The following is a 20,519-nucleotide window of genomic DNA, read 5'->3' as shown; positions in this document are numbered from 1 at the left end:
TGCCATCAAAGTAACTTGCATCATTTTCCCATCAATCTTCAGTCTAAGATGAATATTCATGTGAACTAGAGAGGGCAGATGGAGCAATGGTGTCTCACTCTTTGATCAGTTTTGGCCTTTTAAACTACGAGAATGTGCAATTAGATATATTCACAGTATAAACCAACAAGTAAAGAACAAACCTGCAAACACAAAAGCATAGTAAGCAGTTTCATTATGCATATGACAGAGTTGTCACCCACCATGACTCTAACATGACATCCAGTTTGCATCATCATCCCCAGCTGTTCATTCATCCTAAATTTCCCCTAAATTTGGCATCACTCACACATGAGCTCAGCCTGAATTCTAGAAGTTTTTACTAGGGGGCTGGCAGGAGAAATTCATAGTAAATGTTAGGAAATGGTCAGGAGTTTGGGAATGTGTTGCAATACAGATTTACTCAATTACCATAAAGTATAAGGACAGTGTACAGTGTATCTGAATATAATAATGTGTTAAAAATCAATAAGTTAATGGCATGTCTCACACTTAAAGACTTAATATTATAGCTGCAGCTCTGATGGTATAGATATGGCTTGGCTAATATGAAAAAAAAACAACCTTTCATCAAATATTTCACAATCATGTATCTAAAATGGAAAAAGGGTTTGTAGGTGTCTTCCTCCTCCCTTGCTCATTATGGGCTCACTGCTCTGTGATTGGGGTTTGATTGTGTTCAGGATAAGTTACTATGGTGATCTATGAAAGTAAGAGGTGAATCCCCTTAACAGTAGTGATAACAGACTTAACTCTAAAGTTACCTTTGCAAATATAAAGGATGGAAATTTGTTGTACTTGTTGTAAAATCTGTGTCCTGTTCACAATGAGTCTGACACAGACCACGTCTAAAAAGTTTGAAAAGCCAACCCCTCCCAAAAAAGAACTCTGAGTGTTAGTGCTTCATATGTGAAGCCAGCCTAAGTGAAAATGAAAATTGCTGATCAGGACTATATGTTTGGGGTGCTTGTGTAGTCAGTGTCCAAGAAAAACTTTTAGTTTTGCTAATTTTGTGGTTTGAGTTCCTCTGTTTTGTAAGGAATTCCAGACTCATGCAAATAACAACCTCAACAATTTGATGACATTCACCTTGAGCATTACTGAAAATTCCTTACAATAAATGACAATATTGTGCTCAACAAGTGTCCCAGTGAAGCTCCTGTTGTTGGACTCTGCCTTGACATCATTGTGTTAACTTTGCGACTCACATGTGATGCCATTACTCACCTCTCCTATTAGCTCATCGTCAACGAAGCAGGTCAACAAGAAGCAGTAGATCCTTAGCTGCATATTTGTTGAACCTGTTTGCTTTTCTATTTAAATCTTCAACTGACACCTGTGCACATGACAGACAAGTCTGACATGGTGTGTTTGAGGTCAGAAAGTCACTTCACTGCTTTTCTTTGTGCTGTATCATTAGTCATGTGGACTGACTCCCAGCTGCACTTAAGGATCTCTGAGCATTTTCAAATCTCATTACCTGTTTAAATGAGATTTAAAGAGGACATTTACAAAAAAAATCACATTCCCCTCTGGGCTGGAAACCACAAAACATCTTTATGCAGACAACGTGACAAACTCCTGCTGGTTTCAGTGGTTTTCAATGTTGGAAACTACAATGGGAGTAATTGCAGGGAACTGGGAGATGTAATGATGATAATTAATCTTTTTGTAATAGGTCCTCTGAGGCAATGTTTCTTTTGTTAAGAGGCTGCAAGTACAGTTTAAATTCTAGTGAAAAAAATAGATGGAGAAGAGTTTGGATACTACTAAATTCTGCTAGGGGAGAAAACACACAGGTCACAAAGAGACAACTTTTAAGAATGTGCTCATTTATAAAAGCAGAAATTAATTTCAAACATTTTAAAGTGGTTTATTAAAAATATGGTATAAATAAATATGACACTTCTGTTACACAGCAGGTTAAATCTTTCAGATGAGACCGGAATACAGCAAATAGACATTTCTCTTCAGTACAAAATTATCTCCCATCATAACAAGTTTACAGTAGTTTTTGTGAGATTATCTCGCAGAAAGCAGTCAGTCAGTAAAGCTGTGATTCCACCAAGCTGTCCAGTTCAGGTCAGTTCAGTTCAGTTAGAATTATTTTTTACTGCTTAAATCTAGAAAAGTACCAAATAACTGATCAGTCCCATCCTACTTTTTAACACCTTTCTACTCAGGTACTAAGTCTAGCTAGGACCCTAAAGAGTGGAGCTACATGCACAACAGTCCGTTGACTGGTTGAAAGAATCTTTACGTTCTGTGTGACAGCAGTAATAATGTAAAAATGCAAAATGCATGATGTGACAAAAACATGACAGATAGTTGAGACAGACACGTCCTTTGAAATAAGAGCACATCACAGACTAAAAAAAAATACCAAATGTGGTACCAAACGGTGCTGCTTGGGAGCGAAAAGACCATCTCTATAAGGGTGCTTTACTTTCACCATAGGCCTGATTGTTTCGAACCGCCCCCTGGTTGCCTTCACCCTAGCACCATCGATCCGTGCCCGGGGCTCCTTGCATATGTACGGAGTCTGATACAGAAGGTGGCAGAATGCATGTAGCTAGCTGGTTTGCAAACCTGCCAAGGAGGGGAAAAGAGAAGCTGCTACCATGGCAACCCCTCAGGTCATGACCTTAGCAAAGATTGTTTATGTTTTAAGAGTCCATCCTGCCACCATGGATAGTTTAAAAATCACTTTTTAAGATGACAGCAACGCCCCTCTTCATATATACACATCTACATGCAGCTCAGAGGATGCAATGATATAGCTTTTTTTTTTCTTTTTGCAACTCATCTTGCTGACTCTAAGGTGAGTCATAACAGACCATTTGTTGACTTGATTCTAAAGATTATGAACAAAAATGTGAACAAACTGCCTCGCCAGGGCAAGATGATTAGTTTTTATGATGCTGTTATTAAGCTGATGCAACCCTCCTTTTCATATCTGGGTGTGACTGCATTCACTTCTTTTTCAAACTGTGCCAGAGTGCACATGATCATCAACATCAACATCGCGCCTGAGACCACCTCCCCAAGTGGGCCCTGCATGCGCCCTGACCAAAAGGAACTGAACTCTGGGCTCAAGTGTACTCAGATCTGGGAAAGCTACCTTACTGAGATTAGCCAAATGATCCAGATCTCTAAAAAGAGTAGGAATCCCCATCACTGCGAGCAAGGCCAGGCAAACTTTGCAAGAAGTGCAAGAAATGCAAGCAATACCACACTGCACTGAACCAAACTGGACTGCTTGTTGGAAGCACATCATAAGGTACCTTTAATTTACAGTAGATACATCTTTACAGTGTCAACAACCAAAACCTCCAGGAAATACTTGGAGAAGAAGCAAGTTAAACCGGCCTTTTAGTATAAAGTGAAATAAATTCTAGCAGTACCATCATTTCAGTCAAAGAAATATTCCCTCTCTTGACAGTTTTTTAAATTCAGAGCTCCTTTTGTTCAATACAGTAAACCCTGCTTTAGCCTACTGCTAAATTATCGGCTGAACAAAGCCGGTAATTCATGTTCTGTATTTAATAACTGATTATTTTAGGGTTATCTGCTCCACAGTGGCTGGACCAACATGTCTACTTAGCTGTAAGTGAAACTGTGATATCACAGGATACGCCTACAGATTGAGTTTCAATCACTGAGGTGAACAGAAGGTTTGATACAACAGTGATTTGTGTCGCTTTGAAGTCAGTGTTTTGAAGTAGCGCTCACAAATCTTAAAAACATATAAATACTGTGAATAATAAAATAGATATAAAAAATAAAAACAGTGCTAACATTTTTACCATTGTGATCTGATCAGGGATATAAAAACAAACGTTTAAATAGTGGTACAAAACCATCTGTTTCAGAGTTAAAGATACAGTAACACTGTGAGCATTTGTGACAGGAATTAAGATTTAAAATATTCAGTCTCATAATGCATCTTAATTATTCATAACACATGCAACCCTCTCTAAAGGTAACATGTTAATACACGGCTGCTAACAAAATACCTGAGTTTAAAAAAGTGGCTATATTATAATATATAATACACAACAGGAATAAAAAAAATATGCACAATCAATAGAAATGCTTCAACCATACGTCTCCGTGCCAGTGTCAGTCTTAGTAACTCACAGTTTTAGATTGTTATGATCAGAACTGATGGAAACATCAATGTGCATATGGACAAGATTACATTAGAATGATTAAACATAAATTAGGCACCAAACACGGGTCATCCTCAACACAGTGGTAATCATTTTGTCCTCAGTCTGTTGGTTTTAGAGTGTAAACCAGTGTTTCAATGAATAGTGCAACTCAGGGATGGCACAAAGCTGTCTAACTGATGAGTAATGTATCACAATGGACTTTGGCAAAAGTAGTTTATTACTTATCTATACATAAAGCTGCATTAACCAATTGTTGACCAGCAAGGGAGGATAAAAAGCCTCTAATGCACTGTAATAAGGCCTTATTCCTGAACATGTTCACAAAAACTGCCTTATTACCCATTCAGACTAACAAATCACTGGAACTGTGGGGCTCATGGCTATACAGTACGTTAATATTTTAGCTACCTTAGGGTGGCTATGCCCACTACTACCTTAGTTTATTGCACTGGTAGAGCCCATTTCCTATACAAAAATAATGCAGTCCAGATTTTTACCCTCATATCACACTCAGGTGTAAATAGCTCAGCTTCTAGAACACCACAGCACTCATAGATGTCACTTCTTCCTCACAAATCAATCAAAACAAAGAGATTGTAAGACTTCTGATTAACTCTGTCAACAACAATGGGAGGAGAGAAACTGCTCTGACTACTTCTGGATCTCAGCTGCTACTAATAAAAGGTTATTAGTGCTTGAGCTATTTTCATCAGTGAAATTTTCCTAATTGAAGGAAAAAAATTCAGTACACAGAACTATTTATACAGACGTAACTGTAACCACTTGTGAATCAGAGGTTACCTTTCTTAACGTAGCAAAATCAGTGCTGCTAGCATGGAAACAGTGGTAGTAGACACAGACCTTCAATCACTGTGTTTCCTTGTCTAATTTTCAACTTTGCCTGGTTGCTGTTAATGGAAACAGCCTGTGCCTGCTAAACTGAGCCAAATAGCAAAATTCAATGGAACCAAAACAACCGGCTAAAGTAGGATAAAAGTGCCATAAAATGCAGAAGTGGGTGATAAGTCTGTATTACTAGTGACACCTCAAACCTATGTCCAAGAATAGTGGTTAATGCAGCTTTGATAAATAATCTAACAGGTGTTCTGTTGAGATGTGCTGCCCTGTCAAAACATGCTACCATCGCATAGTCTATCTGGATTGATAAGAATCAAACATTACTTCCTGTTCTCCAGAGTGGCTGTACCCCCATTTTGGTGAAAACAACTCAATTCAGTTTCAGATTAAGCATATATCAATAGATAAATAGCCCCTATCAAACAATGCTTCTTGTCCTACACAGAGTATAATGATAGCACATTTCAATGAGTAGCACTAATCAATAGATCCCTGACAAAGAGGTCATTGCATCATTAAGTTCATAGCAACACTTTAATCTGATACAAAACCTGCCACAGCGCCCTTGAACACATAAAGCTGAGAGTTAAGTTGTGTAGGATCATACCCAGTACTGATTCTTCTGCAGAGTGGGAGTGGTAGCGTGAATGATCGTGGAAGACGATGCAGGAGAACCACTACTCCAAGAACTAATGAGAATGTTTGAATCAACAGTGTTGTAAGCAGAGCTTGGATTTACTGGTGAATGACGATCAAAGACAGGACTACCAGGGCGGGTGTGGTTTAATGGAGTGACAGTCACTGTGGGGACTGTCGTGCTCCTCTGGGTTTGACCTTGGTAGGACTGACTGCTTGGAAGACCACTGGAGGTTGGCTCATTTGGCGTAGGTGTGCTTTGCTTCCTTTCCCTGTGGTGTCGAAGAAAAACAACCAGGACTACAAATATGATGACAAGCAGCAGCAGGGCAAGCAGAGGTAAGATGACCAGGAGAGGACTGGACGTTTTTTGAGGGAAGGACTCCACACGGACCGGCGTGTTCCTGTAGGGAAAATCCTCCGGTCCTCGTGTTGTCTTGCCAAGAGTTGTCCCAAAAACACTAGTCCTGTTGGAGTTTCCCCAGCGGTTGCGTGCCTTGAACTTTTGATGGTTTTTACTTGGTTGCTGAGTGGTGAAATAAGCCGTAGATATGAACGGTGAGGCGGTTCCATTTCTAGAAGTTTGCACTGGTGTGCGCAGAGCCGTTGATGTGGTTGGCACAGGACTCTTTGTAGTTGGAAAAAGTGCTGGATCAAATGGCACTACTGTAAAGTGGAACTCCCCTTTAGCAGGTTGAATGTTATCAGCTTTCAGTACAAACACCAGTGAGTCATTTAGCTCTTTAATCCCAGTCATGTTTGTGTTCACTTTAAAGGCTACCAACTTCTGCATCACCTCCTGAAAGGTGAAGGACTCCACTGCGGCAGCTTTCTTGGAAAATTTAGATGCTGTCCGAACCACCTTCCCACATTTAGGATGGGAGACTATTTCAAATACAGGGTCACTCTCAGTGATTTTAGCCAGTTCAGAGGCATTCAGAAAGTTGGTACTGAGTTTCACATCAACCCCATTAGGAATCCTCACACCTTTACCAAACTGGATCAAAGGTGTGACGGTTATGTTGAGCACTTGGCCGGTCAGATTTGCCTCTGAAGTGAAGGCAGTGAACTCGAAGCTATCATCTGCAGAGGACAGAGAGATCATGTGATAGGATAATCGTCCAGCCCGGAGATCCTCCTGTTCAAACTGTGTAACCTCTTGGTTGCTCTTCAGAATTTTACCAGAGGTTGGAGGCCTTGTGATCTGGAAGTGAATGGTGATGTTTTTTCCATTGGTCTCAGCAGAGAGGTTATCCTGCGTCAGAGATACTGATGTCTTCCCTTGCTCCAATGTCAATCCAGTGTTGTTGACCAAAGATATCGTGATTTCCATCACTTCTAGGTTAAAGAGTTTATAGATTGGTTTATGATGGCCATCTGTGACACTGAAGTAGAAGACCCCTGAGACAGAGCTTCCATCATGGACGAAATAAACACTTTCATTATTGATTTGGGCTTGTGTGAAGGTCACCACAGACTCATTCAACTTCCCTTTAAGAGCTAGATAACCATTGTTTGGCTTACTTATTACAGAGAACTTAATATCATCAGGAGGATTGTCTAAGTCTTCAACTTTGAGATTTTCAGGCCTGAGGGCTACTGAATCTCCTTGCACAACCCTCAGACTTGGAGCTTTGGTTTTAAGCAAAGGTGGCTGATCATTTACAGGTGTGATTGTAATGTTAAAACACTCCTCAACAACATCGATGTCATCTTCAGGGCGCTGTGCTGTTTTGCCCTTTGGATTTATCCATGCACTGAACGCAAATGTATCATGAGTTGTCTCTGAGTTGTCATGCTTGTAGGTGATTCCATACTTATTAACGATGAACTGGGAGAAGTTAGGTTTCTCCTTGGTGAGGTTTCTCTCTCCCACAACTATAACGCCATGCTGAGGCAGAGATGTCACCTGAAACCAGACCTCATGGCTGCTCCGCTGAGGCGTTGGCAGCTTGGACATCAGATTAGAGGCATCCAGCTTGGATTCATCAATGACCACACTCCCCCCTTCTGTTACCTCAGCACCTGGAACCAAGCAAACATTGACTTCATCAGCAAGAAAAACAATGTTCAGACATTTTACAGTAATAAAATCAAGCAACAACATTGTCTTTTGTTTATGCTGGTTCTAGTGGCATGGCCTTAATAAATGAAAATGTCTTTGGGTTCAGCTTTTTAAAATATATGAGTTCTCAATTTTGGTCCTGACTAAAACACCTCTTCAACTACTGAATGAATTGCCATTTAAAGATGATGTTATGGGGTGCAGTTTAGCTCAGGTGGTTCAGTAGGCACAGGCTTGACCTCTGATCCTGATGCTGTTTTGTACATATTATTCCCTCCAGTTCCACTCTCTCTGCTCACATTTCCCCTCCAAAAAAGCAATAAAAAAGGCATGCAAGTCACTTCACTGATTTCAAAGAGATACGTCTTAACTAAGATTCTTATAAGTTTTTTTTTTTTATATTAGTTTTAATTTTTATATCATTTTCACCTTTTTTTCAATTCTCAGTTTAGTTTTAATTAGTTTTACGGCTTTTTTTTTCTGTTTCGTTTTGTTTTTATTGTGCAAAAATTCTTTGTTTTAGTTTAGTTTTTATTAGTTTTAGTGTTAGTTTTGTCTGTCAGGGGGAGACCCAAATGTCTCTTCGCTTTTTACTTTAATTACTGAATTTTAATGTTTGTTACAACTCAGGACCTAAGATTTCCATGGTGTAAAGTTGCCTCAAATCAAATTAGGCAATTTTACTCTCTCTAGGCTTGGTTGTTCATGTCAGTTAGTATGCTAGTGTTAAAGACCATAACTAAGGAAATTTTGCCCCTAATTCTATTTCATTTAGTTAGTTTTGTAGGCACACAAAACTGTTTAAGTTAGTTTTCGTTTTATTTGTAAAGCTTCGTTTTTATTTAGTTTTAGTTAACTAAAAGGATTTTTACATTTTAGTTTTAGTTATTTAGTTTTAGTTTACTATAATAACCTTGGTCTCAACACCCACTGGGTGGATTGTCGTTAAACTGGGTAAACACCTTCAACTCCACGTTTCCCTCATGTTGAACTACATGAACTGTAGCTGAATGTCCTCAACAAAAATTTTACCCAAGGACCAACTATTTATTCAATGCATATCCAATACAATAAACATGCTCTTAAGTCCAAAGGACTTCCCTTTACCCTGAGATGTTTCTGGGAAGTACAGTGTAAAGTTCAGGGAATTTGGGGCATGGGCTGTATGATAACAAACATTTCCATTTATTAAAAAAACAACAACATACAAATAGAACCATGAAAGCTCATGGTAAATAAACATTAAAAAAAAATCAATAAATAAAAGATGGATAAGTGTTCATGACGTTGTGGAGTAACTGGTGCTTGAAGACAAAATTTTCATGATGAGGCCAGAAATAAGGCAGTATTTCTAAGCAAAAACTTTCTAATGGCCTTTTTGATAGAATCAGCAAAACCTTTTAAGAGATAGGCATCATCTCTACTCAGGTGTTTAGGGATGTCAGTGTGGGCACTTTGATGTTACCTCCAGCAGCAGTGTGCTTCGCTAAAATTTCTGTTTAGGAGGTAGTTAACATTTCTGATTGGTTAAGAACATTAAACATCCAGGCAAGAAGGTCTTACTACTGAGGTGATAGGTTAAATAAGTTTAGCACAAAAAGAAAGAAAATTTGTGTTTGGTAGATCATTTATTTGTTGTAACAATGCGTCTTTGCAATAAATCTCATGCCACTGGAAAGCCTGTTTATATCCCTTTTAAAGTGTCACATCTGTATAGAACATGCATTTGTGGGATGAGAAGGAGAGCTAAGTAAGTGGGCTGCGCTCATAAACAATTTGCCAAATCTTCTCTGCCAATACAGAGAAAAACATCACACGTGCAGCCCTTGCAGACTTCTTTGGCTTTAAATAGTTTACTGTTTATCTATCCTCAGGTAAAATAGCTTAAAGAAGGTGAAAATAGTTAAATGAAAACAATATATCTGATCTGCATTAGCACTGTTATAGTGAGCATGTCATCATGGTGACATTAGCCTCTAGCTCACAGTGATAGAGAACTGACAGTATACTTTGGTTCATACCTGTGTTTGCAAGCAGGACTGTGCTGCGTTCAGGTCCAGTATTCTCATAGGAAATGTCGATTTTGAAGGTCTGGCTGTCCAGCGAGGTTGGTGGTGTGGCTACAGAGAAGGTCATGGAGTCCATGGCTTCCCAGCCCACTGATTCCATGGGGGTTTGAATGTAATAGACCACTTTCCTGTCCACCTAAAGAACACAAACACCACAGATCATCACCCAAACCATGAACCAGTGTGAATTAACAGTTGGCACAATATGCAGCCTGCAGATCAGCCATACCTAAAGTGAAGTGATGCTTTAATCACTTGTATAAATGTTTCAGTGACCTAAATAATCTTTCAACATTAAAAAAGACCATAGGTATGTATAAGACTCTATTATTAATTTAAATATGCTACACTTAGCAGTAAATGAAGCACAAGAAGCTTTACAGCACAGCTTTCACTGTGTTGGATCATAATCCATCAAAATAATTGATTACATAAAAGCCTTACATGTTCCATTCAGCAAAAGGAGCTCAAAGTCAATTTCCTGAATGAGGATGCAGAATATGAATTATTCATATCTACTGTAAATCTGGCAACTTTCCACATAAATGTATAAGCTCTTACGTTTAATCCTCAACCGCTTCACACCCCTTGTATTTTTCTTTTGCGACCCTCAGTTTTTCCCTCACCATGTCTTGTGTGAAAGTTGAGATGTCCACAGTGGAATTGTCTGGCTGCCTGGTCACCAGACGACCCAGTTTAGGATGACGAATCACACTGAATGTTATGATGCGATTTGAGGTGTTACTAATGTCGTTGGTCACTGCTTGTAAATTCTCACTTGTGACTGGTGTAGAAGAGCCTGGAGGTCAGACACAAAACATAATTCAGAATATTAAGGATGAAAGAGCAGAAATAACTGATTATGAAAATGAATATATAAAGCATAACAATCTTCACATGCCTGGTACTCAGCTTAACTGTGACCAGCTATTTTGAATACTGTGAGATTGCAGCAAATACTGCTGGTTTGTCCCTCTGGAAGTATTACACATCTTTTGACTTCATATTATGCAAAACAAGCTCTAGGATAAACTGATGGGAGTTCTTTGATGTGTCAAATTAAAGCAGCTCTGCAGACATCACAGACTTTTTATAGCGCTGTCCGACTGCAGTGTGGCTTGTTACATAAAAGCCAAACAAGAAATCAAAAGTGGATCAGTTCCTTGAAGGCCTCATGATCTTCCACTAGGGGAAAACGTAAAGAAAAACATCTCCCACACATGATGACGAGGACCGACTACAGGGAGCTTCTTTTCTTCTTAGAAACAGTTACATGCATATCCAAAGCTCTGCTGCCACTGAGAAGATTGCAAGGATGCTAAAAAAAGACTGCTGATAAATGATGAAAGGCAATGATACAGGGAAAGAGGGGTCATAGCACAGTGAAATTCATTCATCAGTTGCCGTGAACACTCCCACAGTACTTATCTGTCCCTCATGGGAAATTTCCCTCTTTCAGGAAGAGACAGAAACATGCGTTCTTTTTATATCAAAGAAAACCTAGCTTGCTCTAAATCTGTGAAAAATGAGTTTTGCTTAAGGTTCTGAAATTGGATCAGCATTTCAAAGTGGAGGCATACACATGCGTTATGTGGGATTTTTCTTAATAATGTAATAAGAACATAGATAAATCAAAACATCTCATCCAAACTCAGGTGAGATGTTTAGTATTTCTCTGAGAAAGGGAGAGTGCCACTTCAGGATTTTTAGTGTAACTACACTAAATATTGACATCCACTGATTGTGTGTTTTGAGAATATGTCCTAATTAGTAAGTTTATTTATATAAAGCAACACAAGGAATTGTAAGAATAAGCAACATACCACTGAGACAGAATTCTTCCTCATAACATTCTCATTTGGATGACACTGTACTCCATTTGTAGTGTTTACATTTTATTCAACAATATTTTTTTGTCTTGGGGTTTTCCCTCCTGTGATGCAGCTTCACCAGATAGGTTGGCTACAGTAAACTCTTTTCTGCAGCCAACATCAATCCAGCCTCACTGTTAGAGGTGGGTATTACAGCTCTTTTTCGAGATCTGGATCATTCTGCTCAACTCAGTCAGTTTGTATATCCTTCAAATCCCACCCCTATTTGAGTGTCTACCGGTGTTCCTCAAGGTTCTGTCCTGGGCCACCTACTATTTATCATCTATTAACTTCCTCTTGGCCACATCTTCCATAAATTCAACATCAAATTCCACTGCAACACAGATGACACCCAGCGCTACCTATCAAGCAACCAAACTCCACCCTCCTCCCTCTGTGAATGTCTATAGGAAATCAAATCACGGTTCTCACACGACTTCCTCAAACTCAACAGGGACTAGGGATGTCAATATTTATCTACAGTCCTAATCGAATTTCATTTATTATTTTTGACAGATTTTGAATTATATTTGAATATTTATGCACATTTTTTAAATGTAAAACATTCAGTTGCAGTAATCACCGTGTAATTACAATTTTGTCCACTAGAGGACTCTCAATTATTACATTACAGAGTGCAATGAAATAATAATGAGCTAAAAGCAAAAGTAGTTCATGTTAATTTTTATGTACTTTTTTAGTGCAAACACAGCTACCTGCACCATTTAGAGCCATTTAACAGTTATCTTGGTACTGATGGTCAACTTTAAAATGAAAAACGGGTTAGAAATTAAATGTCAAACAAAAATAAATTAAATTGTGCTGCATACGGCAGTGAAGACATCATGTTTATAATGAACAAAACATTTAAAAAATGTTGGTACTATTTTGTTCCTACATGTTTTACCTAAAAACATGAGGCGATCCACGTCTTCTGAATTAAGATCAGAGCGTTTTTTGTTCACTATAGTCCCAGCTGTGGAGAAAACCCTCTCCGCCCTGATGGAGGTGCACAGGTAAAGGCATGCCAGCTGGGACAGGAGAGGATACCTGGACCGGTGTTCTGACATATTATGCTTCCTTGTTAGATTTTGCTACCTATCGACTACCACTATAGAATACCCTAACCCTAACCCCTATCGGCATGACGCTGATGGCGTAGGGCGCATGCGCAGACATGTGCAGAACCACAAAGTAGCAATTTTTGATGGGTAGCAACAAATGGCTTAACACCAGAACGTTTACATCCAGTGTTCACATTTATTTATTTAATATTATTTAACCAGGAAAACCTCATTGAGATCAACAATCTCATGTACAAGAGTGTCCTGGACAAGAAAGGCAGCAGCACAATGAACAGGGTTACAAACATAAAATATAACAGTTATAAACACAGGTCAAACAAATCGTGAATCTGAGAGCACAAAGTCATTGGTCAAAACATCTACAACTTGAAGCATCATCCTCCAATGCCTTCAATCTACTTTTAAAAAGATTTAAAGAGACCAGCTCCCCAAGACATAGAGTCTCCTGCAGTAGATTCCAGGCTGCAGGGGCAGCATACCTGAAACTCCTTTTACCCATTTCAAGACGGACTTTGGGAACAGAAGACGGACTTTGGGAAAGAACATTACTCCTGGAATAAACTCCCAATAAACTTGACCGTCTGTACAGACGAGCCTTCAGGTAACAAAGTTCAAACTTCAAGTAACTATTAACTTACAATTCCTTTTGCAGTTGTTTTATTTCTGGATTGTGCCTGATTTTAATTTTGCTCTGTTTATTATTGTGATTTATTTATGTAAATGTACCCCTTTTTGTTTGTTATTATTATTATCGTAAAGCACATTTTAACTGGGTGTTTCAAAGGGGTTATATAAATTAAGTGTTAGTTGCTTACTTTCAACCAATCAAGTGAGTCTAGCTCCCTCTTTAGGGTCTGATAGGTATGACTGGTACCCTAACAGAAGGGTGCCAAAAAGTAGGACAGTACATAGCAGTTATTTTGGTACATTCCTGAACTCTTTTAACAGCAAAAATGTAAACCCATATGTAAAGTACTGAACCAAACTGAACCAGACTGCTTGCTGGAAATGCAGCCATAGTCTCCATTCCTCCGTGAAACAATCACTATTTTCTTATGTTAAAGCTACAATATGCTGCATTGAATAACTGGTATAGAGGAAGTATTAGGAGTGTGACAGAGTTACTCATAACTCCCTCAACCTGAAATACAGCTAGATATTTGTTTGTAACAACACATAACTCACAGTTGGGGCATGTGCTACTATTTTAGTGAAGGGTCTGTCCACTTTTACAGACAGCCTCCAGACATTTGAGGACTTTGGAAGAAAGTAAGAAAAATGAATGTAAACTTTCATAGTGAAAAAGTGTTTTATCCCCATCAATCCCATCAAACCCTTTATTGTCAGTTAGAGCTCGCCTCTCCCTCTCTGCCCCGCCTGGCACAAAGAACAAACAGGGCTGCCTCAGACAGACAGTGGCACAGCTTTTCAAGTACCCACTCACCCTGTGGCTGGGAAGCTCAGCAGAGCGTGCCAGTTGGCAGTTTTCTGCCCGCACAGCATCCTCTCCCTCTAACTCACAAACCAGACCTCTGGAAATCACACAAAACCTTAAAGAGCCCTCACAGACACACATGCACCAAGTCAGTCTATTTTTAGCCCTAGAGTTTTAAAAGTAGCATGCTACAGTACATCAAAACATTTAGCTAAGACAGCAGCTGATTCACCAGTCTGGTATTTCAGTAAAGTAAGGATTCGACTGTTGAAAATGTCTAAATGATTTAGCCAAAGGGATTAAGGGGAGAAGATGTAGAAAGTGAGCATTAAAGCAGGTTAAATCCTACAAATACAGAAAATTAATGGGCAATATGCCCACAGAAACATTTAAACTCTTTAAAAGACAGAAAAGGAAAGAAAAAGCATGGTAACAAACATGCTAACAAAAATTCTTATAATTCTTTAGAACTACAAATAAAAAGGAAGCAAGAAAGGGAACTGACTTCTCTACTTACAGATATTTATAGCAGGGCTAAAAGAAAGTCTGAGTAGATGAGTACTAAGATAAAAATATGTCGTTTCAATTCAATTTTAGAGCCCAGCTTTCCAGTTTCATCATTTTCATGAATAGAAAACATACTTCTGAAGCTTTCAAAGTCTTACAAGAAATAAAGGCATCAAGTTTATGCCAAGTTTATAAGTTTAAAAACATCTGGGCACTGTGGAAGTAAAAATAAAGGGGCAAAATCATTATTATTATTTTCAGAGATAGATGTTCTGATGTTACCTCAAACCATAAAATGTACTTTTTGCCTGCAAAGTTTGGATTAAATTCTACAAATCTTTAGGTGGTGAATTTGTGTTTTGCATGCATCGACATATGCTTATGTGTATGCCTATGTGGTGATGAGCAGCAGTTTAAAAATACACCAAAGAGGGGCCTGACAGGAAAAGTTTGGCAACCACTTTTACAGTTTGTATATCTGAAGGATTATAACATTAAAAACTGGTTGCTTCTCTCTGTGGTCTTACATGTTGTCAAAATCATTTAAAATCTGAAAATCATCTAGTGTGTAGCCGGCCTTGATCTGAACATTTCCACTGCAGTTTCTTTGTAGTTAATCCTATATACACCCTCCTGCTGTTGTAAATATTCACCACAACACCACATGTGTATTAATCTATGGCTAAAAATAGTCCCCACTAAGTCGCACCTCTACTACACTGGTTTTAATGAGTTTTGTAATAAAAGCATGGAAGATTTCCACAGTAATCTCTTCATAATGAGTCTGACTCATAGTTACCTGGGAACACCTTCAGAGGGCGGTTCTTCTCCAAGCTGAGGACTAAGGCTCTGGCTGTGATGCTGAAGATCTGCCTGGGAGTGAAGTTCACGCCATCGTTGACTTGGAAGTTGAATCCTCCAGACATGGCACCTAAATATTCAGTGAAACGAAATGAAATCAAAAACTCAAACTATCAAAATGAACTCTGAGGCATATCTGTAAGATTCTGTCTGCTGTGGCAAATAAACAACAACCAGTTTGACGAGTGTATGTTTTCACTTTGTTTTTGGCCGGACTAAAGACACAAATATGCTGGCTTTGGTTTGTGCAAAATACACATAAAAAGCAGCAGATCAGCATTTCTTTTGTTTGTCTCCAAGAAAAAACTGCAGTGCAAGCAAAAACATCCTATTATTCATAGAAATATCTGTTTAGAATAAATCACTGTAGGTTTGTGTAAAACAGAGACATTCCTCCGTATATACGGTAGGGTGAGACCCTTAAACACTGTTATTACAACCTTTTCTGGAGGTACAAGTACAGGCAAAGAAAAAACAAAGATAGGGATCAGAACAGTAAGCAGAAACCTGATCTGTGTAGGGACACAAAAGGAGGCAAATCAAAGCAAATGGATTTATCAAGAGCAGCTTCTAGTGGACAAAAGGTGAACGACAACAACAGTTTATCAGGCTGGATAAGAACATGAGTAACAATCAGCATCAGTGTATTTGATCAAGAGCATGAGGGAGAATCAAAATAAACGTACAAGACTTTGAAATCAATATTGCTATATTAAAAGAATCATTTTCTGAAATAAATATGCATAAACCACTGCACTAACCTTGGTAGTGGGTCCTGGGGATAGACAGAGTTCATACAAACTTTTTAAAATCAAATTAAAGACTTTCAAAGTCGTTTTTAAGGCCTGAACATGGAGAACTTAATACCACTTTTGTGCAGCAAAGGGTCAAAGTGAGATTTCCTGGTACACCAGACCTGGGCTGGAATTCTTATCTAATGTACTTATGAAATGTCAAATGGTATAGGACAAAGAAGGAATTTTCCAGCCATAAAAGCCCAAATTTTAAGATTTCTGTCACATTTAATGCCTCTATTCTATCAATTTGCCTTGTGGTAATATTCATTATAACAAATTTTAGCAGGTGAGCTGAGCTGATTCTAAACATTTTGATTTTTAAGAGAAATGTATATCTGAGGAATATTCCGGGGGGATCACTAAAGCGGGGCACAACTTGTGCCTAACTTCACAAACACTCACTCCACCCCCTCCTAAACAATAACAGCATGTCGAAGCAGCTGCAGAAACACCGGCAAACATCATGTAGCTCAACACCGGGCAGTTCCGTGTGACATAATATTGCACATTCAAGAAAACTCATCCGTGCTTTGAGTTATTTAACCTCACCACACCAGAGAGTCAAGGATAGAGAGAGGTATGTCTGCATGCGAGGCACACAGCTGAAGTCACAAATTGAAGACCTACTCACCCCTCAGAGGCTTCAAACTTGAGTCAGATGGACTTGAGATTTTATGAAGTCCCACAGTCTAAATGATGTTAAATTCCAGTATCAAATAGCTTAATAATTCCTCCTGTAGATACTGTAGTTCCCTTTCGTTGCTTAACGAGCCAATACGTGTCTGCATTAAGGTAACGGTCTGATATGAGGCAGACGGACAGACAGCAATGTATGGAGGGAGACGAGGAGAGAGCCGTTACAGTCAGGAGTAAAACACAATGCAGCATCAAACTGCATGGACTGTTACAGAGTGCGAGAGTACAGAAAAGTTTGGTAACAGGTTTACTTTTAACCATTTAACTTTAATGTTACTTTCTTATCAAGTTACTATCACTCTGTGTTTGAGAGAACAGAGGGATTTCTTCATTTCTATTTTAAACATCAGTTAGGATGTGATTATACATGTGGATGTGTCTTAAAATGTTGGAAATATCTGACTGTTACACTGGTTATATTCATTTTATAGCAGGGTTATCCAAACAACGGCTCCTGGGCCAACTGTGGCCCTTTTTCAATAAATTTAAGTTCATTTCTATTTAATTAGTGAACATTTACATCATTTACATAAACAAGAAACTCTTTTTATGGTAAAATTATTGGAAAGGTTAAAAAATGGAATTCAAAAAAATAAAAACGGAAAAAACAGAATTTGGAAAAATAAAAAACGGATTTCACAGGGCCCTATCATCCCACAGAAAATTTTGAGCATTCAATACTCACTAAATTCTGGATAATATGTACACACTTATTTGTGGAGAAAATTAAGTTAAAAATTAAAAAATATTTTTAATTCATCATAAAAAAGCTTATGTTGTAGTTAACTTAAATTTGTGACTTTTAAGCTGAATAGTTTCATTTTAAACACATGAGCAAGCCTTGTTAATTGCTTTAACACTTAGAAAACAAAGACTATCTAAGGTTAACTTTACATAAAGCCAAACATTAAAAAGAATAATCTACTGATTTCACTAAAATAAAAGGATTAACATGTTGATGTTGCACAGAAAGACTTAATAATTTTAAAACCTTACTTGCTGACTGTAGCATGCTAACTCCTCCTGTCTCAAACTTTTCCCTGCATCAGTGGCTGATTTTATACTTTTTTAGATGATTCCTCTGGTTTTTGCTGATCAACTATTGAGAAACTGTTTTTAATAATTGGTCTATTGTGTGCGGATGTGTCTCAGTAGGAGTTAAAAAAAGGAACGGGAAGGAAGTGCAGACATGAGGGAATGAGTACGGACAGAGACTTCTTGATGCTTACTTTACAGCCGTCATGTCATTGACGCTGTTTTTCTGGCATAGCCTTTAACAATGATGAGTCCTTTGTTTGTGGCTGAGTACATGTAGCTGATCGTTTCGCTAAAATCTCTCAAACACTGAAGGATCCCCTCTGATCCCCGCTCAAATTGAGGAGTGGGGCCGACACGAGTTAAGTACAGGCTGCATGGCTGTCAATGTCGTTTACTGTTACGTGGATAAGCATATACGCAAAAAAGAATGAACTGAATCCTATAATGTGGGCTACAAAATGAAGACTGTATACAAGCAAGTCTTAGTCAGTGTGCCTCCTAAAATTTAAGACCTCTCACTGGTAAAAGTAAAAGAATAAGACTTTTTGAGATATAAATTCTGTCCAATTTAAATGTCCAATTTAATACTTTTTAAGATTTTTCAAGGATCAGTGGGAACCCCGGATAGACAAGTTCAATACTGCTGCTTTACACAGTTAAAAAACAGAGAATTTTTAACATCATTCAATAAATAAGACATTAAAATACTTTGTATTTAAATAAAAGCCAAACAACTGATTTGATTACCTTTCTATGTTGTACTGCTTAGGTGCAAGTTTTCTCTCACATTCTAACAAATACAGAAAACCTTCACACAAAGTATCTTGCCTTATTTGTCAATAAAAATCTCCTCTCTCCTCTTGAATGTTGTGTTGGTTTCTATTTGAGTGGCTGAAGCCGATTTTACCTTTGTGTACAAACAGCAGCTGCCCCTGGTCAATGTGCGCCTGGGTGAAGTTGAGCACGACCTTCATGGGAGCACTCTTCAGGGCCAAGTGTCCGTTGCTGGGCGGGGTCACCATGAAGTAAAGCTCCTCTGGGGGGCTATCATGGTCCTGGGCTCTCAGATCCTCCGGTCTGATCTCTGTCACGGAGGACACCCAAACCTGGATACAAGATGGACAAGGACACAGCAGGTGCCATCTGTAATTCACATGACAACAAACCTCGAGGGACATAGCAACAGAGATATTTTATTTGACATTATATGACGTGACAGCCAAATGTGGGTCTGACATTTACTGAAAGATGGAATGAAATATCCTATTGTTAAGTCACATAAGGGGAAAGGATGTTACTTTGAAGCTTATTTTCATTTCTTTAAAAGATCTGAATAATCCAAGTTTCTTGGGACAAAATGAACTAAATTGCCCTCAGGAAAGAACCGTTTTAGGGTAAATCAAATACTTAATTCATGAATTAAAATCACTTGTAGAATATGTAGAGTATGTTAAGCATTAAAAAGAAAGTGGGGCACCTATAAGACTAATAGAAGCAGCTGATGCATCCTTGTCAGGCATTAAACCATAGAACAGAGGCTCCTTCCCCCTTAATTTCTCTTTATCCACAACATTTTCAACCACACAGCACATCACCCCATCACACTGAGCTGCCATAACAAAAATCCCTAACCGAGGCACCTAAAGACACAAACAACCTATGGAATAAAATGTCACTCTTGGCATCTCTCAAGCTACTTTCTACGACATAATCTAAAACGAAGGACATCTCGGGACTAAAAATAGCCATGCAGATTGTAAGCACAGTTGGATGAACCGCAGCGTGTCGGCAAGCCACAGTTTAGGTCCTCCTTCCATGTAAATTCAAAGAGCCTGGAGCTAACACGAAGGAACAGAGGAACTCATTGACACACAACACAAAACTGCTGAAGCATGCAGACTCCTGACAACAAAGGATGAGCTTCTGTCCAGCAGGCTTGAGCAGCTATTGTATAACATGTCAGCGTCCCTCACACAGGTTCAAATTCCGCTGTAATTACTGGACACAAAAATCTCTTTATCACATGAATTCTGACTCATAATAATAGGAACAGAACAGGTACTAAAACATTATTCAGTTCTGTCCCTATAAGCCATGACACTGAGTCAGAACACACAACAAAGCCTTGTATGCTAAAGAAGCTAAATGGAATTCAGCAATATGTATCTTAGTAGTCCCCACAACCTCATTCTGACTTTTTTAAAAATATCATCTGGACAGGAATAAATACTAACACACAAAAAGACAAACAGCCATCAATTTGATGGAAGAAAGTAAGTATGTTACAGCTCTAAGTGGCCCTGAACACTGCAGTTATCATTGGAACATTTCTACATACACGGAGTATGATCCTTACACTTAACAAAAAAACAGGTGATTTTTTTCCA

General features: G+C 38.6%; 1 protein-coding gene across 1 annotated transcript in view; it reads right to left on the bottom strand.

Annotated features, from left to right (window-relative positions):
• Positions 1–1,916: 1,916 nt before the first annotated feature.
• The window catches only part of cspg4ba (chondroitin sulfate proteoglycan 4ba), a 41,429-nt gene continuing 22,826 nt past the window's right edge, over positions 1,917–20,519 (bottom strand). Inside the window, exons 6-10 of the mRNA XM_041787114.1 lie at positions 19,040–19,238; positions 15,540–15,671; positions 10,469–10,641; positions 9,795–9,978; positions 1,917–7,733 (exon numbers count right to left, since the gene is read on the bottom strand). Of these exons, the coding sequence (XP_041643048.1) occupies positions 5,674–7,733; positions 9,795–9,978; positions 10,469–10,641; positions 15,540–15,671; positions 19,040–19,238 (2,748 nt within the window). The 3' untranslated portion in view covers positions 1,917–5,673. The remainder of the gene's footprint in view (positions 7,734–9,794; positions 9,979–10,468; positions 10,642–15,539; positions 15,672–19,039; positions 19,239–20,519) is intronic.

The sequence above is a fragment of the Cheilinus undulatus genome, linkage group 5, assembly GCF_018320785.1.
Source record: "Cheilinus undulatus linkage group 5, ASM1832078v1, whole genome shotgun sequence".
Lineage (NCBI taxonomy): Eukaryota > Metazoa > Chordata > Actinopteri > Labriformes > Labridae > Cheilinus > Cheilinus undulatus.
Note: the sequence above shows the minus strand (reverse complement) of the source record. Positions and strands in the feature narration are given on the sequence as shown.